This window comes from Strongylocentrotus purpuratus, unplaced genomic scaffold (genome assembly GCF_000002235.5).
Source record: "Strongylocentrotus purpuratus isolate Spur 01 unplaced genomic scaffold, Spur_5.0 spur5_scaffold_20, whole genome shotgun sequence".
Lineage (NCBI taxonomy): Eukaryota > Metazoa > Echinodermata > Echinoidea > Camarodonta > Strongylocentrotidae > Strongylocentrotus > Strongylocentrotus purpuratus.
The window spans coordinates 17,487,061-17,502,399 of record NW_022145606.1 but is presented as its reverse complement, the minus strand read 5'-3'; the positions used below and the strand labels follow the sequence as shown (position 1 = coordinate 17,502,399).

The window sequence follows — 15,339 nt, the reverse complement described above, 5'->3', positions numbered from 1 at the left end:
TTTTTTCACGGTTGTTTCTACGGGTAATTTCATCAAGCATTATTGACAGTATACCGCATTTCTTTATTTAAGAGGCTATGTTTCAATCACAGTCTCCAAAATATGATAACTGGCTCTTTCCGGAGAATCAGAACTATTTGCAATAAGGGGTCCATATCCTGACAATAGTTTAAGTGTAGTCTATATTTATATGAATATTGACATTTTTATTCAAATGAATAAAATGACACAATATTGACTTCGCCAGAATGAGTCCCTTTTGATAAAAATAAATATTTGCAATAATGTGCAAGAAAAATTACATCCATTTTCTAATAAAAAAATCAATAGTTGTCACGGATAATGAGAGGGTTTAGAAAGACAAAGTACGGATTTTGCTCCGTTCATTGTCCTATCCGACCTTTTGATATGATCACAAAAGATGAGGTCCAGTTTGATTCTGTTAATCTTCTCTATTTTGTATTATTGATTTGTTTAGGCTGGACACCGGAGCCGTACCCCTGGTCATCTACTGATGGTGAGTGAGACTAAAAGAAAGGTTTAGTTCTGGCATGGACCTATTACGGATGGACATTCATCGGTTTCTTAACGTATTCATTGTGATTGTCTCCGTCAATGTCGTCTCAATAACATTCCGTTCATGTTTCTTCACTTTGATCTCATCATGGTCACCGCCAAAAAGCCGGGACAGAATTAAGATAGTTATTTTACACATGTTAATATACATGCGCAGAAGATAATTACTTGCCTAAATCATGGAAAATCGATGTGCAGTTCGGGCTTATAATCGGAAATTCTTGTTCCGTGTACTGTACATGTATTTTATTTTAGTAAAAATGATAGTATGAAAGTATCTTGTTCAATTCTTTGTCTTGTATTGGTGAACACCTAACTAAAATACTTTAATGTATATATATTTGTGAAGGTTGTTCACCCGATGACTTCCAATGTTGGGACGGTTCGTGTATACCCGGTTACTGGTATTGCGATCAGATTCCAGACTGTTCAAATCAGGAGGATGAGGCTTATTGCGATAGTGAGTGTAATATAGTTTAATTGTAGTATGCTTCTCTTTGGTGGTAAGATTCATTAGGGTACTAGCTCTAAATAGTATGCTTCTCTTTGGTGGTAAGATTCATTAGGGTACTAGCTCTAAATAGTATGCTTCTCTTTGGTGGTAAGATTCATTAGGGTACTAGCTCTAAATAGTATGCTTCTCTTTGGTGGTAAGATTCATTAGGGTGCTAGGTCTAAATAGTATGCTTCTCTTTGGTGGTAAGATTCATTAGGGTACTAGCTCTAAATAGTATGCTTCTCTTTGGTGGTAAGATTCATTAGGGTACTAGCTCTAAATAGTATGCTTCTCTTTGGTGGTAAGATTCATTAGGGTGCTAGCTCTAAATAGTATGCTTCTCTTTGGTGGTAAGATTCATTAGGGTACTAGCTCTAAATAGTATGCTTCTCTTTGGTGGTAAGATTCATTAGGGTGCTAGGTCTAAATAGTATGCTTCTCTTTGGTGGTAAGATTCATTAGGGTACTAGCTCTAAATAGTATGCTTCTCTTTGGTGGTAAGATTCATTAGGGTACTAGCTCTAAATAGTATGCTTCTCTTTGGTGGTAAGATTCATTAGGGTACTAGCTTTAAATAGTATGCTTCTCTTTGGTGGTAAGATTCATTAGGGTACTAGCTCTAAATAGTATGCTTCTCTTTGGTGGTAAGATTCATTAGGGTGCTAGCTCTAAATAGTATGCTTCTCTTTGGTGGTAAGATTCATTAGGGTGCTAGGTCTAAACAGTATGCTTCTCTTTGGTGGTAAGATTCATTAGGGTACTAGCTCTAAATAGTATGCTTCTCTTTGGTGGTAAGATTCATTAGGGTACTAGCTCTAAATAGTATGCTTCTCTTTGGTGGTAAGATTCATTAGGGTACTAGCTCTAAATAGTATGCTTCTCTTTGGTGGTAAGATTCATTAGGGTGCTAGCTCTAAATAGTATTCTTCTCTTTGTTGGTAAGATTCATTAGGGTACTAGCTCTAAATAGTATGCTTCTCTTTGGTGGTAAGATTCATTAGGGTACTAGCTTTAAATAGTATGCTTCTCTTTGGTGGTAAGATTCATTAGGGTGCTAGCTCTAAATAGTATGCTTCTCTTTGGTGGTAAGATTCATTAGGGTGCTAGCTCTAAATAGTATGCTTCTCTTTGGTGGTAAGATTCATTAGGGTACTAGCTCTAAATAGTATGCTTCTCTTTGGTGGTAAGATTCATTAGGGTGCTAGGTCTAAATAGTATGCTTCTCTTTGGTGGTAAGATTCATTAGGGTACTAGCTCTAAATAGTATGTTTCTCTTTGGTGGTAAGATTCATTAGGGTACTAGCTCTAAGTAGTATGCTTCTCTTTGGTGGTAAGATTCATTAGGGTACTAGCTCTAAATAGTATGCTTCTCTTTGGTGGTAAGATTCATTAGGGTACTAGCTCTAAATAGTATGCTTCTCTTTGGTGTTAAGATTCATTAGGGTACTAGCTCTAAATAGTATGCTTGATTTCGGTTTTCTTGTGACAAATGGAAGGTTTTTTCAAAGCTTGGTCTAACATGAGGGCTGTATAAAGCCATACCAACAAACAGGAAAGCAAAAACATTGAAAAGTCAACCTAAGGCAAGCGCAATATAATAATTCATTTAATCTTTTGTTTGGAATTTGTTTAAAGTTTTTTTTTCCATACAGTTTCTAAAAGATATAATTGTTCGTCACGTTTGTTTTAGGTTGGAACTCTGAGTCATCATACATGGGTGAGTAAGATTAGAAAACATGTACAAATAGTTTATACAAATATTTTTTTTCACGATTGTTTGTACGGGTAATTTCATCAAGCATTATTGACAGTATACCGCATTTCTTTATTTAAGAGGCTAGGTTTTAATCACAGTCTCCAAAATATGATAACTGGCTCTTTCCGAAGAATCAGAACTATTTGCAATAAGGGGTCCATATCCTGACAATAGTTTAAGTGTAGTCTATATTTATATGAATATTGACATTTTTATTCAAATGAACAAAATGACACAATATTGACTTCGCCAGAATGAGTCCCTTTTGCTCAAAATAAATATTTGCAATAATGTGCAAGAAAAATTACATCCATTTTCTAATAAAAAAATCAATAGTTGTCACGGATAATGAGAGGGTTTAGAAAGACAAAGTACGGATTTTTCTCCGTTCATTGTCCTATCCGACCTTTTGATATGATCACAAAAGATGAGGTCCAGTTTGATTCTGTTTATCTTCTCAATTTGTATTCTTGATTTGTTAAGGCTGGACATCGGAGCCGTACCCCTGGTCATCTACTGATGGTGAGTGAGACTAAAAGAAAGGTTTAGTTCTGGCATGGACCTATTACGGATGGACATTCATCGGTTTCTTAACGTATTCATTGTGATTGTCTCCGTCAATGTCGTCTCAATAGCATTCCGTTCATGTTTCTTCACTTTGATCTCATCATGGTCACCGCCAAAAAGCCGGGACAGAATCAAGATCGTTATTTTACACATGTTAATCTACATGCGCAGAAGATGATTACTTGCCTAAATCATGGAAAATCGATGTGCAGTTCTGGCTTATAATCGGAAATTCTTGTTCCGTGTACTGTACATGTATTTTATTTTAGTAAAAATGATAGTATAAAAGTATCTTGTTCAATTCTTTGTCTTGTATTGGTGAACACCTAACTAAAATACTTTAATATATATATATATTTGTGAAGGTTGTTCACCCGGTGACTTCCAATGTTGGGACGGTTCATGTATACCCGGTTACTGGTATTGCGATCAGATTCCAGACTGTTCAAATCAGGAGGATGAGGCTTATTGCGATAGTGAGTGTAATATAGTTTAATTGTAGTATGCTTCTCTTTGGTGGTAAGATTCATTAGAGTACTAGCTCTAAATAGTATGCTTCTCTTTGGTGGTAAGATTCATTAGGGTGCTAGCTCTAAATAGTATGCTTCTCTTTGGTGGTAAGATTCATTAGGGTGCTAGCTCTAAATAGTATTCTTCTCTTTGGTGGTAAGATTCATTAGGGTACTAGCTCTAAATAGTATGCTTCTCTTTGTTGGTAAGATTCATTAGGGTACTAGCTCTAAATAGTATGCTTCTCTTTGTTGGTAAGATTCATTAGGGTACTAGCTCTAAATAGTATGCTTCTCTTTGGTGGTAAGATTCATTAGGGTACTAGCTCTAAATAGTATGCTTCTCTTTGGTGGTAAGATTCATTAGGGTAGTAGCTCTGAATAGTATGCTTCTCTTTGGTGGTAAGATTCATTAGGGTACTAGCTCTAAATAGTATGCTTCTCTTTGGTGGTAAGATTCATTAGGGTACTAGCTCTAAATAGTATGCTTCTCTTTGTTGGTAAGATTCATTAGGGTACTAGCTCTAAATAGTATGCTTCTCTTTGTTGGTAAGATTCATTAGGGTACTAGCTCTAAATAATATGCTTCTCTTTGGTGGTAAGATTCATTAGGGTACTAGCTCTAAATAGTATGCTTCTCTTTGGAGGTAAGATTCATTAGGGTACTAGCTCTAAATAGTATTCTTCTCTTTGGTGGTAAGATTCATTAGGGTACTAGCTCTAAATAGTATGCTTCTCTTTGGTGGTAAGATTCATTAGGGTACTAGCTCTAAATAGTATGCTTCTCTTTGGTGGTAAGATTCATTAGGGTACTAGCTCTAAATAGTATTCTTCTCTTTGGTGGTAAGATTCATTAGGGTACTAGCTCTAAATAGTATGCTTCTCTTTGTTGGTAAGATTCATTAGGGTACTAGCTCTAAATAGTATGCTTCTCTTTGGTGGTAAGATTCATTAGTGTACTAGCTCTAAATAGTGTGCTTCTCTTTGGTGGTAAGATTCATTAGGGTACTAGCTCTAAATAGTATTCTTCTCTTTGGTGGTAAGATTCATTAGGGTGCTAGCTCTAAATAGTGTGCTTCTCTTTGGTGGTAAGATTCATTAGGGTACTAGCTCTAAATAGTATGCTTCTCTTTGTTGGTAAGATTCATTAGGGTACTAGCTCTAAATAGTATGCTTCTCTTTGGTGGTAAGATTCATTAGTGTACTAGCTCTAAATAGTATTCTTCTCTTTGGTGGTAAGATTCATTAGTGTACTAGCTCTAAATAGTATTCTTCTCTTTGGTGGTAAGATTCATTAGGGTGCTAGCTCTAAATAGTATTCTTCTCTTTGGTGGTAAGATTCATTAGGGTGCTAGCTCTAAATAGTGTGCTTCTCTTTGTTGGTAAGATTCATTAGGGTACTAGCTCTAAATAGTATGCTTCTCTTTGTTGGTAAGATTCATTAGGGTACTAGCTCTAAATAGTATGCTTCTCTTTGGTGGTAAGATTCATTAGTGTACTAGCTCTAAATAGTGTGCTTCTCTTTGGTGGTAAGATTCATTAGGGTACTAGCTCTAAATAGTATTCTTCTCTTTGGTGGTAAGATTCATTAGGGTGCTAGCTCTAAATAGTGTGCTTCTCTTTGGTGGTAAGATTCATTAGGGTACTAGCTCTAAATAGTATGCTTCTCTTTGTTGGTAAGATTCATTAGGGTACTAGCTATAAATAGTATGCTTCTCTTTGGTGGTAAGATTCATTAGTGTACTAGCTCTAAATAGTATGCTTCTCTTTGGTGGTAAGATTCATTAGTGTACTAGCTCTAAATAGTATGCTTCTCTTTGGTGGTAAGATTCATTAGGGTACTAGCTCTAAATAGTATTCTTCTCTTTGGTGGTAAGATTCATTAGGGTACTAGCTCTAAATAGTATGCTTCTCTTTGGTGGTAAGATTCATTAGGGTACTAGCTCTAAATAGTATGCTTCTCTTTGGTGGTAAGATTCATTAGTGTACTAGCTCTAAATAGTATTCTTCTCTTTGGTGGTAAGATTCATTAGTGTACTAGCTCTAAATAGTATGCTTCTCTTTGGTGGTAAGATTCATTAGGGTGCTAGCTCTAAATAGTGTGCTTCTCTTTGGTGGTAAGATTCATTAGTGTACTAGCTCTAAATAGTATTCTTCTCTTTGGTGGTAAGATTCATTAGGGTACTAGCTCTAAATAGTGTGCTTCTCTTTGGTGGTAAGATTCATTAGGGTACTAGCTCTAAATAGTATGCTTCTCTTTGGTGGTAAGATTCATTAGGGTACTAGCTCTAAATAGTATGCTTCTCTTTGGTGGTAAGATTCATTAGGGTGCTAGCTCTAAATAGTGTGCTTCTCTTTGGTGGTAAGATTCATTAGTGTACTAGCTCTAAATAGTATTCTTCTCTTTGGTGGTAAGATTCATTAGGGTACTAGCTCTAAATAGTATGCTTCTCTTTGGTGGTAAGATTCATTAGGGTACTAGCTCTAAATAGTATGCTTCTCTTTGGTGGTAAGATTCATTAGGGTACTAGCTCTAAATAGTATGCTTCTCTTTGGTGGTAAGATTCATTAGGGTACTAGCTCTAAATAGTATGCTTCTCTTTGGTGGTAAGATTCATTAGGGTGCTAGCTCTAAATAGTATGCTTCTCTTTGGTGGTAAGATTCATTAGGGTACTAGCTCTAAATAGTATGCTTCTCTTTGGTGGTAAGATTCATTAGGGTGCTAGCTCTAAATAGTATGCTTCTCTTTGGTGGTAAGATTCATTAGGGTACTAGCTCTAAATAGTATGTTTCTCTTTGGTGGTAAGATTCATTAGGGTACTAGCTCTAAATAGTATGCTTCTCTTTGGTGGTAAGATTCATTAGGGTGCTAGCTCTAAATAGTATGCTTCTCTTTGGTGGTAAGATTCATTAGGGTACTAGCTCTAAATAGTATGCTTCTCTTTGGTGGTAAGATTCATTAGGGTACTAGCTCTAAATAGTATGCTTCTCTTTGGTGGTAAGATTCATTAGGGTACTAGCTCTAAATAGTATGCTTCTCTTTGGTGGTAAGATTCATTAGGGTGCTAGCTCTAAATAGTATGCTTCTCTTTGGAGGTAAGATTCATTAGGGTACTAGCTCTAAATAGTATGCTTCTCTTTGGTGGTAAGATTCATTAGGGTACTAGCTTTAAATAGTATGCTTGATTTGGGTTTTCTTGTGAGAAATGGAAGGTTTTTTCAAAGCTGTAGTCCAATATGAGGGCTGTATAAAGCCATACCAACAAACAGGAAAGCAAAAACATTGAAAAGTCAACCTAAGGCAAGCGCAATATAATAATTCATTTAATCGTTGTTAATGTTTGGAATTGTTTTAAAGCTTTTTTTTTGTTCGTTACATTTTTTTTAGGTTGGAACTCTGAGTCATCATACACGGGTGAGTGAGATTTGGAAACATGCACAAATAGTTTGTCACGGTTGTTTCTACTGGTAATTTCATCAAGTATTATTGACAGTATACCTCATTTCTTCATTTAAAAGACTAGGTTTTAATCACAGTCTCCAAAATATGATAACTTGCACTTTCTGGAGAATCAGAACTATTTGCATTTAGATGTCCATATCCTGACAATAGTTTAAGTGTAGTCTATATTTATATGAATATTGACATTTTTATTCAAATGAACAAAATGACATAATATTGACTTCGCCAGAATAAGTCCCTTTTGATAAAAATAAATATTTGCAACAATGTGCATGAAAAAGTACATCCATTTTCTAATCAAAAAATCAATAGTTGTCACGGATAATGAGAGGGTTTAGAAAGACAAAGTACGGATTTTCCTCCGTTCATTGTTCTATCCGACCTTTTGATATGATCACAAAAGATGAGGTCCAGTTTGATTCTGTTTATCTTCTCTATTTGTAATTTTTGTTTTTGTTTAGGCTGGACACCGGAACCGTACCCCTGGTCATCTACTGATGGTGAGTGAGACTAAAAGGAGGTTTAGTCCTGGTAAAGAAGTACAATTCATTGTAAGGTTTCCATTTATTCAATAAAATGCGTAATAGCATCATAGCAGAAAAGACTCGCAGAGTGAATCGGTAACATTGTTGAAGGTTGATGAAAAACTGTGTAATGTTTGTATGAAATGTTACCTATTATATTCCTTCTACTGTACTTACCCTCAAACAGGCCCCAAAAATCATGAGAAAATTTTAAAACCACAAAGATATTTATGGTTTTCTATGAAGGAGTCACTGTGCAACACCTAACAGTAATTAACAGTAAATTCTCCCAACCATTTTTGAATTCTCCCCAACCGTTTTTTCTTGAAAATAAGTAATAAAACAGGCTATATAAAGTCTGTCAACACTTAAATGTCTGGAATGGTATATAAAGCCAATTCAATGCTTTGTGACGATTTGCATTCACCTCAAATGTAATTAAATTGTAATAATATAGTTGGGAGAATTAAGGAATCGATCAGATCATTTATTTTAGAATATTTATTTTTAACTCAAACTTTCTGATTATCTTTAATTGTACATCAATCATTGGCAGTCACTTCCTAAGCACCATTTTATCTCATATGAACAATGTTACTAAGTCCCTCTAAAAGGATTGCTTTTTCACACGCCATGGCACTCAATTTTCATCTAGAAATAGTTGACAACCAATCTCACATTATGTGTAGTCCCGTATATTGTATCTTTTGTGCTTTTCATTACTTGTGATTTCCAGTAAGAATATGTCAAGCGAGGTAACGAACATTTTAGTGCGCCATGTCTGCCCATCATTGAACAACTAAATACAGATTTTGATTTCATATCTTCAAAGGTTGCACGCCCGATGAATTCCAATGTTGGGACGGTTTTTGTATACCTGATTATTGGCGTTGTGATGGGATGCAAGATTGCACATTTAATGAGGACGAAGACTTTTGTGAAGGTGAGTTTAGACACACGCCCTTGCACTCAATTATTATATCTCATATTATGTGTAGTCCTTTCCTTTCTGTCTTCAGTGCGAAGAATTTTGCGAAGGTAAGTTTAGTCTTACAAAAGTGTTCAACAGTCGACACGCGGCGAACACTTTGAAAAAGCGAATTACGCACATCACGTGTATCAAGCATATCAAAGTGTGTGAGATATCAACTGCGAAACCTTGGGTTCATACAAAAATCCTCGACTCAAAAAGCATGTGAACAATTAATCCATGCATTACTCTCATCTCGCTTAGATTTGTGTAATTCTATCTTATTTGGACTCTCCAAACAGCAGCAAGACAAACTGCAATCCCTCCTGAATTCCAGTGCAAGACTCTTTACTTTGACACTAAGAATGTCCTCTTTTAATTAAAGGCTCCGAATCATTATTTTGCACAAAAAAGTAGATGCCTTTCGAACATACTGTTTCGAATTGCACGTTGAGAACCCCATATACACCGTGCATTATTCCCCGTTTTCCAATCATATGAACATACTCGGTTTTCAGAAGTTTCTTGTGACTGCTCAATTAAAAGTATTTGTAGTAATGCGTCTTGCTTTAAAGAGATGTAACTGACTAGTAGATCTGATAGAACGAAGTAATTCACCCGTATGAATACAATCTTTGTATACATGTATTTTAATGGACAAGGGTTACTTACAAATTAAAGTCTATTTAAAGTTGAATGATTCTATATAGCAATAGATATTTTGACACTTTGATACTATGATAGTGATTGTGACTTGAAGTTTTCTCAAATCTCTTTTTTTTCTTTATGTGTTCTAAAATCTCTTTGTTTCGGGTCCAATATTATTGAAGAGGTTTCCTTTATTACAAAAAAAGAAATTGCTGACACAAGACAGTAATATGGTTGTTAAAATGTCTACTTCTTATACATTGTAGACTACGGAAGCTCATCTGACTACTGGTCAGAATGGCAACCTGAATCCGCTGAAGGTACCTGCCAACATATTGAATGCTCCTGTACCGGTAGCCAGTGTCGATCTGTGGACTGTTATTGTGATGCTGCTTGTGAACGGTTTGAAGACTGCTGCAACGATCGACAATACTACTGTTCCAATTCAGCCATGAGTATGTTTCCTGTTTTAATATAAGATAATTTGGCAGTGCACCTGTTATCTTACGTATTCATATTCATATTCAAATGTTGTTCTTGAATCTTACATGCTTGTCCCAGGCATTCCCAGTATTTTAGTTCATTCATTTTTAAATTTGTTTATATAACGCTTCCCACAATAATTTCAAAGCGCAAAACTGGACAACAATATAAGGAAGCAATAAATGAGCCCGGCAAAAGAAATACTAAAAGAAATAGAAAAAAATGATGATGATATTAATAATAACAATAGTAATGAATTGCAATCTAGACCCATTTATTTTCTTCATTAGTCTTTAAAGACACATTAGCATGTGTCACATCAGGAATTTGACATCATTATAGGGTATTTATAACAGATAACAAAAACACCTGGGGGGGGGGTGTTTCACAAAGCCGTTTTTCAATGAAAAATGACAAGAATCAGTGGCAAATCTACTGATAACCAATCAGAAGCAAAACTGTCACTAGTCACTGATGACACGTTTTGTGAAACGCCCCCTGGTATGTCTTATGTAATGCACAGCTCCGTCTTAAAGCATCCCATAAACAAGAAAAGAACACAGGAAAAGCACCCCTCACTCAAAGAATTTCCGGGAGGGTATTGTTTAACGAGACATTTAGTTTGTCATGCGCCAGATTAGTATTTCCACCAGTCCGGTGTAAGCAAATCATGACAGCACATTGAGACTGCGCAGAATTTCCCTCTAAATTTGTCAAAACCTCTGTTTGCAATTTCCAGATTCAGGTCTTTACTACATCCAGGCTATCCAAGAGATGCCGGTAAGTTTCTCTCCTACATTGAACTAATTTCCCAATGTGCCAAGGGGTTTGATGTTTCAAAATTTAACCTAAACACAAACAGTGCCTACTTTACAAAAGCAAAACATGTTTCGGAGATTGATGCATGCTTTAGTCAGTGATATCATTTCATCACCATATATTTCTAGTCTATTTGTCAGGTATCAGTATGTGGCACATGCAATTTAATAGTTAACAAAACAAGTAAAACTAGACATCCTCATGGTAGGATGGAATCACTGAAAAATCTGTGTGGCAATTTTAACGAAAGAATTATTCCAACAACAAAAAAAAACTTTTTAATTTAGTTTTAGTTTGACATAAACATAGACCAAATGATACATTACAAGCTTTAAAAATGGATTGTCGAATACAAAACTCATTTTGTTTTAATACATCTACTAGGTTAACCTCCGACGTCGACGAGCAGCAGAAGCCAAGAAGCGCCGAGCTCGCCGATCAGTATCCGACAAGGTGAGCCCTGAAGCTCTTCGAAGACATAAGGACCTAGCAAAGCGCCTTCGGGGACGCCGAGCTGCAGACAAGGCCAGACGAGTCCGAAATGCTGAAGCCTAATTAAAGAACCTGGCAGGAGACATCCGCCTAATATCTAAAAGATATAGCTTAGTCTAGATGGCCGTTCAAGCTATTGAATAAAAAAAAATTAAAAATGGTCTGATACAAAACTTTAATAAGGTCTCATATCATATAATTAAAAAGCCTACGTTCGATTTCCTGCTAAAAGTATTTCCGAACCTTTCGTTTCTACAAGTCACATGCAAAGATTGAATATTGTGCAATGTTCTTAATCATTTAAATGATGCCTGAGACACTTGTCATTTATTATCGTGTAATTGTCATGTGATCATTGTTTGCCTAACATCTATTTTCATGGTAGTTGATTACCCGTTTATCAGTCTCACTAAATATGCTTAGAAATTAGGGAAACTTTTTTTTTTTTTTTTTTGTAATCATTTTTTTTACGATAGGTACCAAAAAATAACCCAAACGCTTTTATTTCCTTGGCTCCATTTCGTTAAAAAAGGGATACAGTGATAGGGAATATCACAACCTTACCTCCCCCGCAAGCTTTTTTTTTTATTATTACGTGATGAGGAAATTCAACAAATATCAATAATAGTATTTTGTTTACATTTCTTTAGTTGATTTGTGTGTGCTAGGGAAAGGAAGTGTGTGGATTTGGATAATAATATCCTTCATCATAGTTTCATACAAGAAATAAAATGTTGAAACCATGAATTTTATTTATTCTTATGCCTTTATTGAAATATACTATTACATAATTAGTAAATGAATATACAATATATATATATATATATATATCTCTCACAATGCTATGAGAAGGTTTAATTTCATGTTATAAATATTTTTCAAGAACAGATTGATATTGATGCGCTGCTGTGCGGGCATTGATAGGCGTCTGAATCTTGTCATTGATTAAATGAACGGTCAAAATACAAACAGTTTTACGATTCTCTTTTGTCCCTAGTTTAACATAAGGAAGGTCCATGATAATCAACTTATTGTGTGTTTGTGTGTGCGCGTATGTGGTGGTGTGTATGATTGTGTGTTTGGGTGCTCATTCTTTGCCCCATCGCCAATTGCTCCGGGCTTAATTTCGTCGGAAATATATGACTAGAGTTGGGTGCAATTGGGTATAAGGTTGGGTCCTGTGTTGAATTAAGGAATTCGGTTAGGGTAGGAAGTGTTGGACTCCACTGCTGAGCAGTTTGACCAGTAGCGCATGTTCTATAACAACGTCTGTGTGTTTTATCGGGGGGGGGGGGGGGTAGTGGAAAAGGCAATGCACCCATTATGAAGTATATTTAATAGTACACAAAGAAAGTGCCAGCTAATGAATGAATGACTTGACAATAGAAGATAGAGAAAGATTTTCAAGTGAGAGAAAGACATAGAAAGAGAGGCAGCGAGAGAGATAGGGGACAGAGAGACATAGATGAGAATGGATTAAAGAAAAAATAACAATGGGAAAGAGAGGAAATAGTGAGATGAAGAGACGAAAGGAGTTTATGAGAAAGAAATATAGAGAAATCACCAAATAATGGGAGAGAAAGGGAAGATTGGGCAAATTATATTCATTTGATTTTTAAAGAAGAAAAAGTGACACTTAAGGTTAAAAAAAATTGAAAGAGAAGGATAGGAGAGATAAAAGGGAAGAAAAGAAGAGTGAGGGAACTTTAATGGAGAGGGGCGGGCTAGTTGGGATCGAGCGAGAGAATCAGTGCAACTGCGGCAAGACAAACATATTCTTCCTTGAATAAACTCAATTTCTAGTAATTAATATACTGTAAAAAAAGAAAAATGAAAATCGCTTTGTCTATTTTGTGTTTATCCTTTTTCACTGTGATATATGTTGTAAATCCAGTTTGAAGACAGTTTGATTTATATTATTCTATCCCACCGTTAACTAAACTCAACAAAAATCCCTTCATCATGGAGGGTTTTAATAAATTTTTTACCAGAATCTTACTTCAATCAAACATTTACACGTTTGAAATAAATTTCCCACGAATGAACACACATCAAAATAATATTTAATTAATATTATTTGATTGAAGAAATTAATATGAAATCGAGTAACTGTGCTTTGTAATATTAATGAAAATACAAATGATGTTTGATAGTAATAATAGTGGTGTTTACCCATAGGCTGGCGTAGACTTGTCTTTGTTTACTTTGAAAGGGTATATATATATATATATATCTGTATTTCCACAGTTTTTATTCTGCATATTTGCCAGAGTTGTATTTTAGCCCAGTAATAGGTCTCACCAAAAAAAAAATGATCCTGAAAAAGACCGCAATAAGGCACATCGTTTTGGAGATTTTTCTTTCTTTCAAATTGTAAGCTTGATACACGGGATTAAATTGGATCCCCATTTTCGGTGTGTGTAGTCTCCGTAGACCCAGCCTGATTTTTCACAGGCTTTCTGAATTTGGGGTAATGCGCCCTCTTCGACTTGCAGCAGGAAGGGGGAGATTTTCGTATAATTTTATGAAACAGTGGTATGTATCACATAGGCTGTATGCAAATTAGCAGGTTGATGATGTCGTTCCCATTCTACTTTGTTAATGACATTTCATGTTTTCTCTATTGTTTTGGACACACATGTATACATTCTTCCTTTATATAACAATGTTAGCAATGGTGATTTTTGCACATATTACATGAGGATACAAGCCATGTTTTAAATTCCCAGAGCAGAAAAGGGATATGTTTAGAATTATGTGTAAAACGGATAGATAAAATATGGGTATGAAATCATCAACAAACGAATGTATGGGAGTAACTAAATATCTTATTTATTGCTTTTAAACGCAAATGCAATCAAATCATGATCGTCTATTTGGGAATTACGTTTAATTTTTAATTTGTATTCAAGCATTACATGTTTTAGACAATAGGGACGTGAAATATTTAATATCCATTAATTATTTGTCTTATGTTACCATCAGAATGCGCGTATAGGGACTAATTACTCGCTGGCGCAGTATTACTCATTGAATCAAAATAAAACGTTAATACATCGGAAATTAACTTACATGATTGGGTCTGTTTATGACTGTCAGTGACTTGGTAACAAGGTTGAAGATTGATGAAAAAACTGCATAATGTTGTATTATATATATGTTTTACTATACCCTCTAACATGCAAAAAAATCCTGATAAAATTCTCAAACCACAAAGATATTTAGGGTTGTCTTTGAAAGCGTCACTGTGCAACACCCTCTAACAGTAAATTCTCCTAACCATTTTTGAGTTTTCCCAATCGTGTTTCCATGAAAATAAGACAAAAGACAGGCTTTTTAAAAATCTTTCAATATTTAAAGATACTATGTCCCTTTTGCAGCCAATATCAAATCATGTAGAACTTTGCAGGAATTATGAATATGTCATGCATGTCCTATCTGTGAAATTTAAACGTTAGCAGTATCCTAGTATTAAAATTATACAAGGAGAACTGTTTACTTTCTTGACTTTCCTGTCAGACACTATTAAGTGACTGACTGACATTTTTTCTTTGGTAATACACACATGACATATTCATAACTCCTGTAAAGTTGTGCAGAATTTGATGTTTGCTGCACAAGGGACATAGTATCTATAAGATGTCGCCATTTGTCTGGGAAATTTGATACATATCCCTTCAAAAAGCTGGATTCACTGTTGGTACTGACAGCATATGTTGGAGCAATGGTATTCATAATATATTTTCATGATAGGTGTGAATACCAGTTTAAATCGGGTTGTTCATTTCCATTGTCTTTGTATGAGTATGAGGAGCAGTTTGAACCGGTTCCAATGGCATGTGTGGGCGAAAGATTCGCACCTTAATGAGCTTTAATTACTAGCTTTCTCTCACCGGTACATAACGCCCGACAATGTACTTAATTCAATCTTATGATTGTCTAAGGCATTAACATATACGAAGTTCAATGTGTAAAGATGCTGCAACGGTATGGAAGAACTACCTCTAAATATAAATCAAATAAATAATGTAAACG

General features: G+C 35.3%; 1 protein-coding gene across 48 annotated transcripts in view; it reads left to right on the top strand.

Moving 5' to 3' along the window:
- The window catches only part of LOC105442945, a 42,035-nt gene extending 29,762 nt beyond the window's left edge, over positions 1-12,273 (top strand). For 41 of the 48 annotated variants that reach the window (XM_030992934.1, XM_030992925.1, XM_030992928.1 and 38 more), the window contains 11 exons: positions 479-517; positions 926-1,036; positions 2,763-2,789; positions 3,312-3,350; positions 3,761-3,871; positions 7,294-7,320; positions 7,830-7,868; positions 8,725-8,835; positions 9,777-9,965; positions 10,733-10,773; positions 11,197-12,273. In XM_030992934.1, the coding sequence (XP_030848794.1) occupies positions 479-517; positions 926-1,036; positions 2,763-2,789; positions 3,312-3,350; positions 3,761-3,871; positions 7,294-7,320; positions 7,830-7,868; positions 8,725-8,835; positions 9,777-9,965; positions 10,733-10,773; positions 11,197-11,367 (905 nt within the window). In that variant the 3' untranslated portion in view covers positions 11,368-12,273. The remainder of the gene's footprint in view (positions 1-478; positions 518-925; positions 1,037-2,762; positions 2,790-3,311; positions 3,351-3,760; positions 3,872-7,293; positions 7,321-7,829; positions 7,869-8,724; positions 8,836-9,776; positions 9,966-10,732; positions 10,774-11,196) is intronic. The other 7 variants (XM_030992944.1, XM_030992941.1, XM_030992932.1 and 4 more) reach the window with 6 other exon arrangements.
- The last annotated feature ends 3,066 nt before the right edge of the window (positions 12,274-15,339 follow it).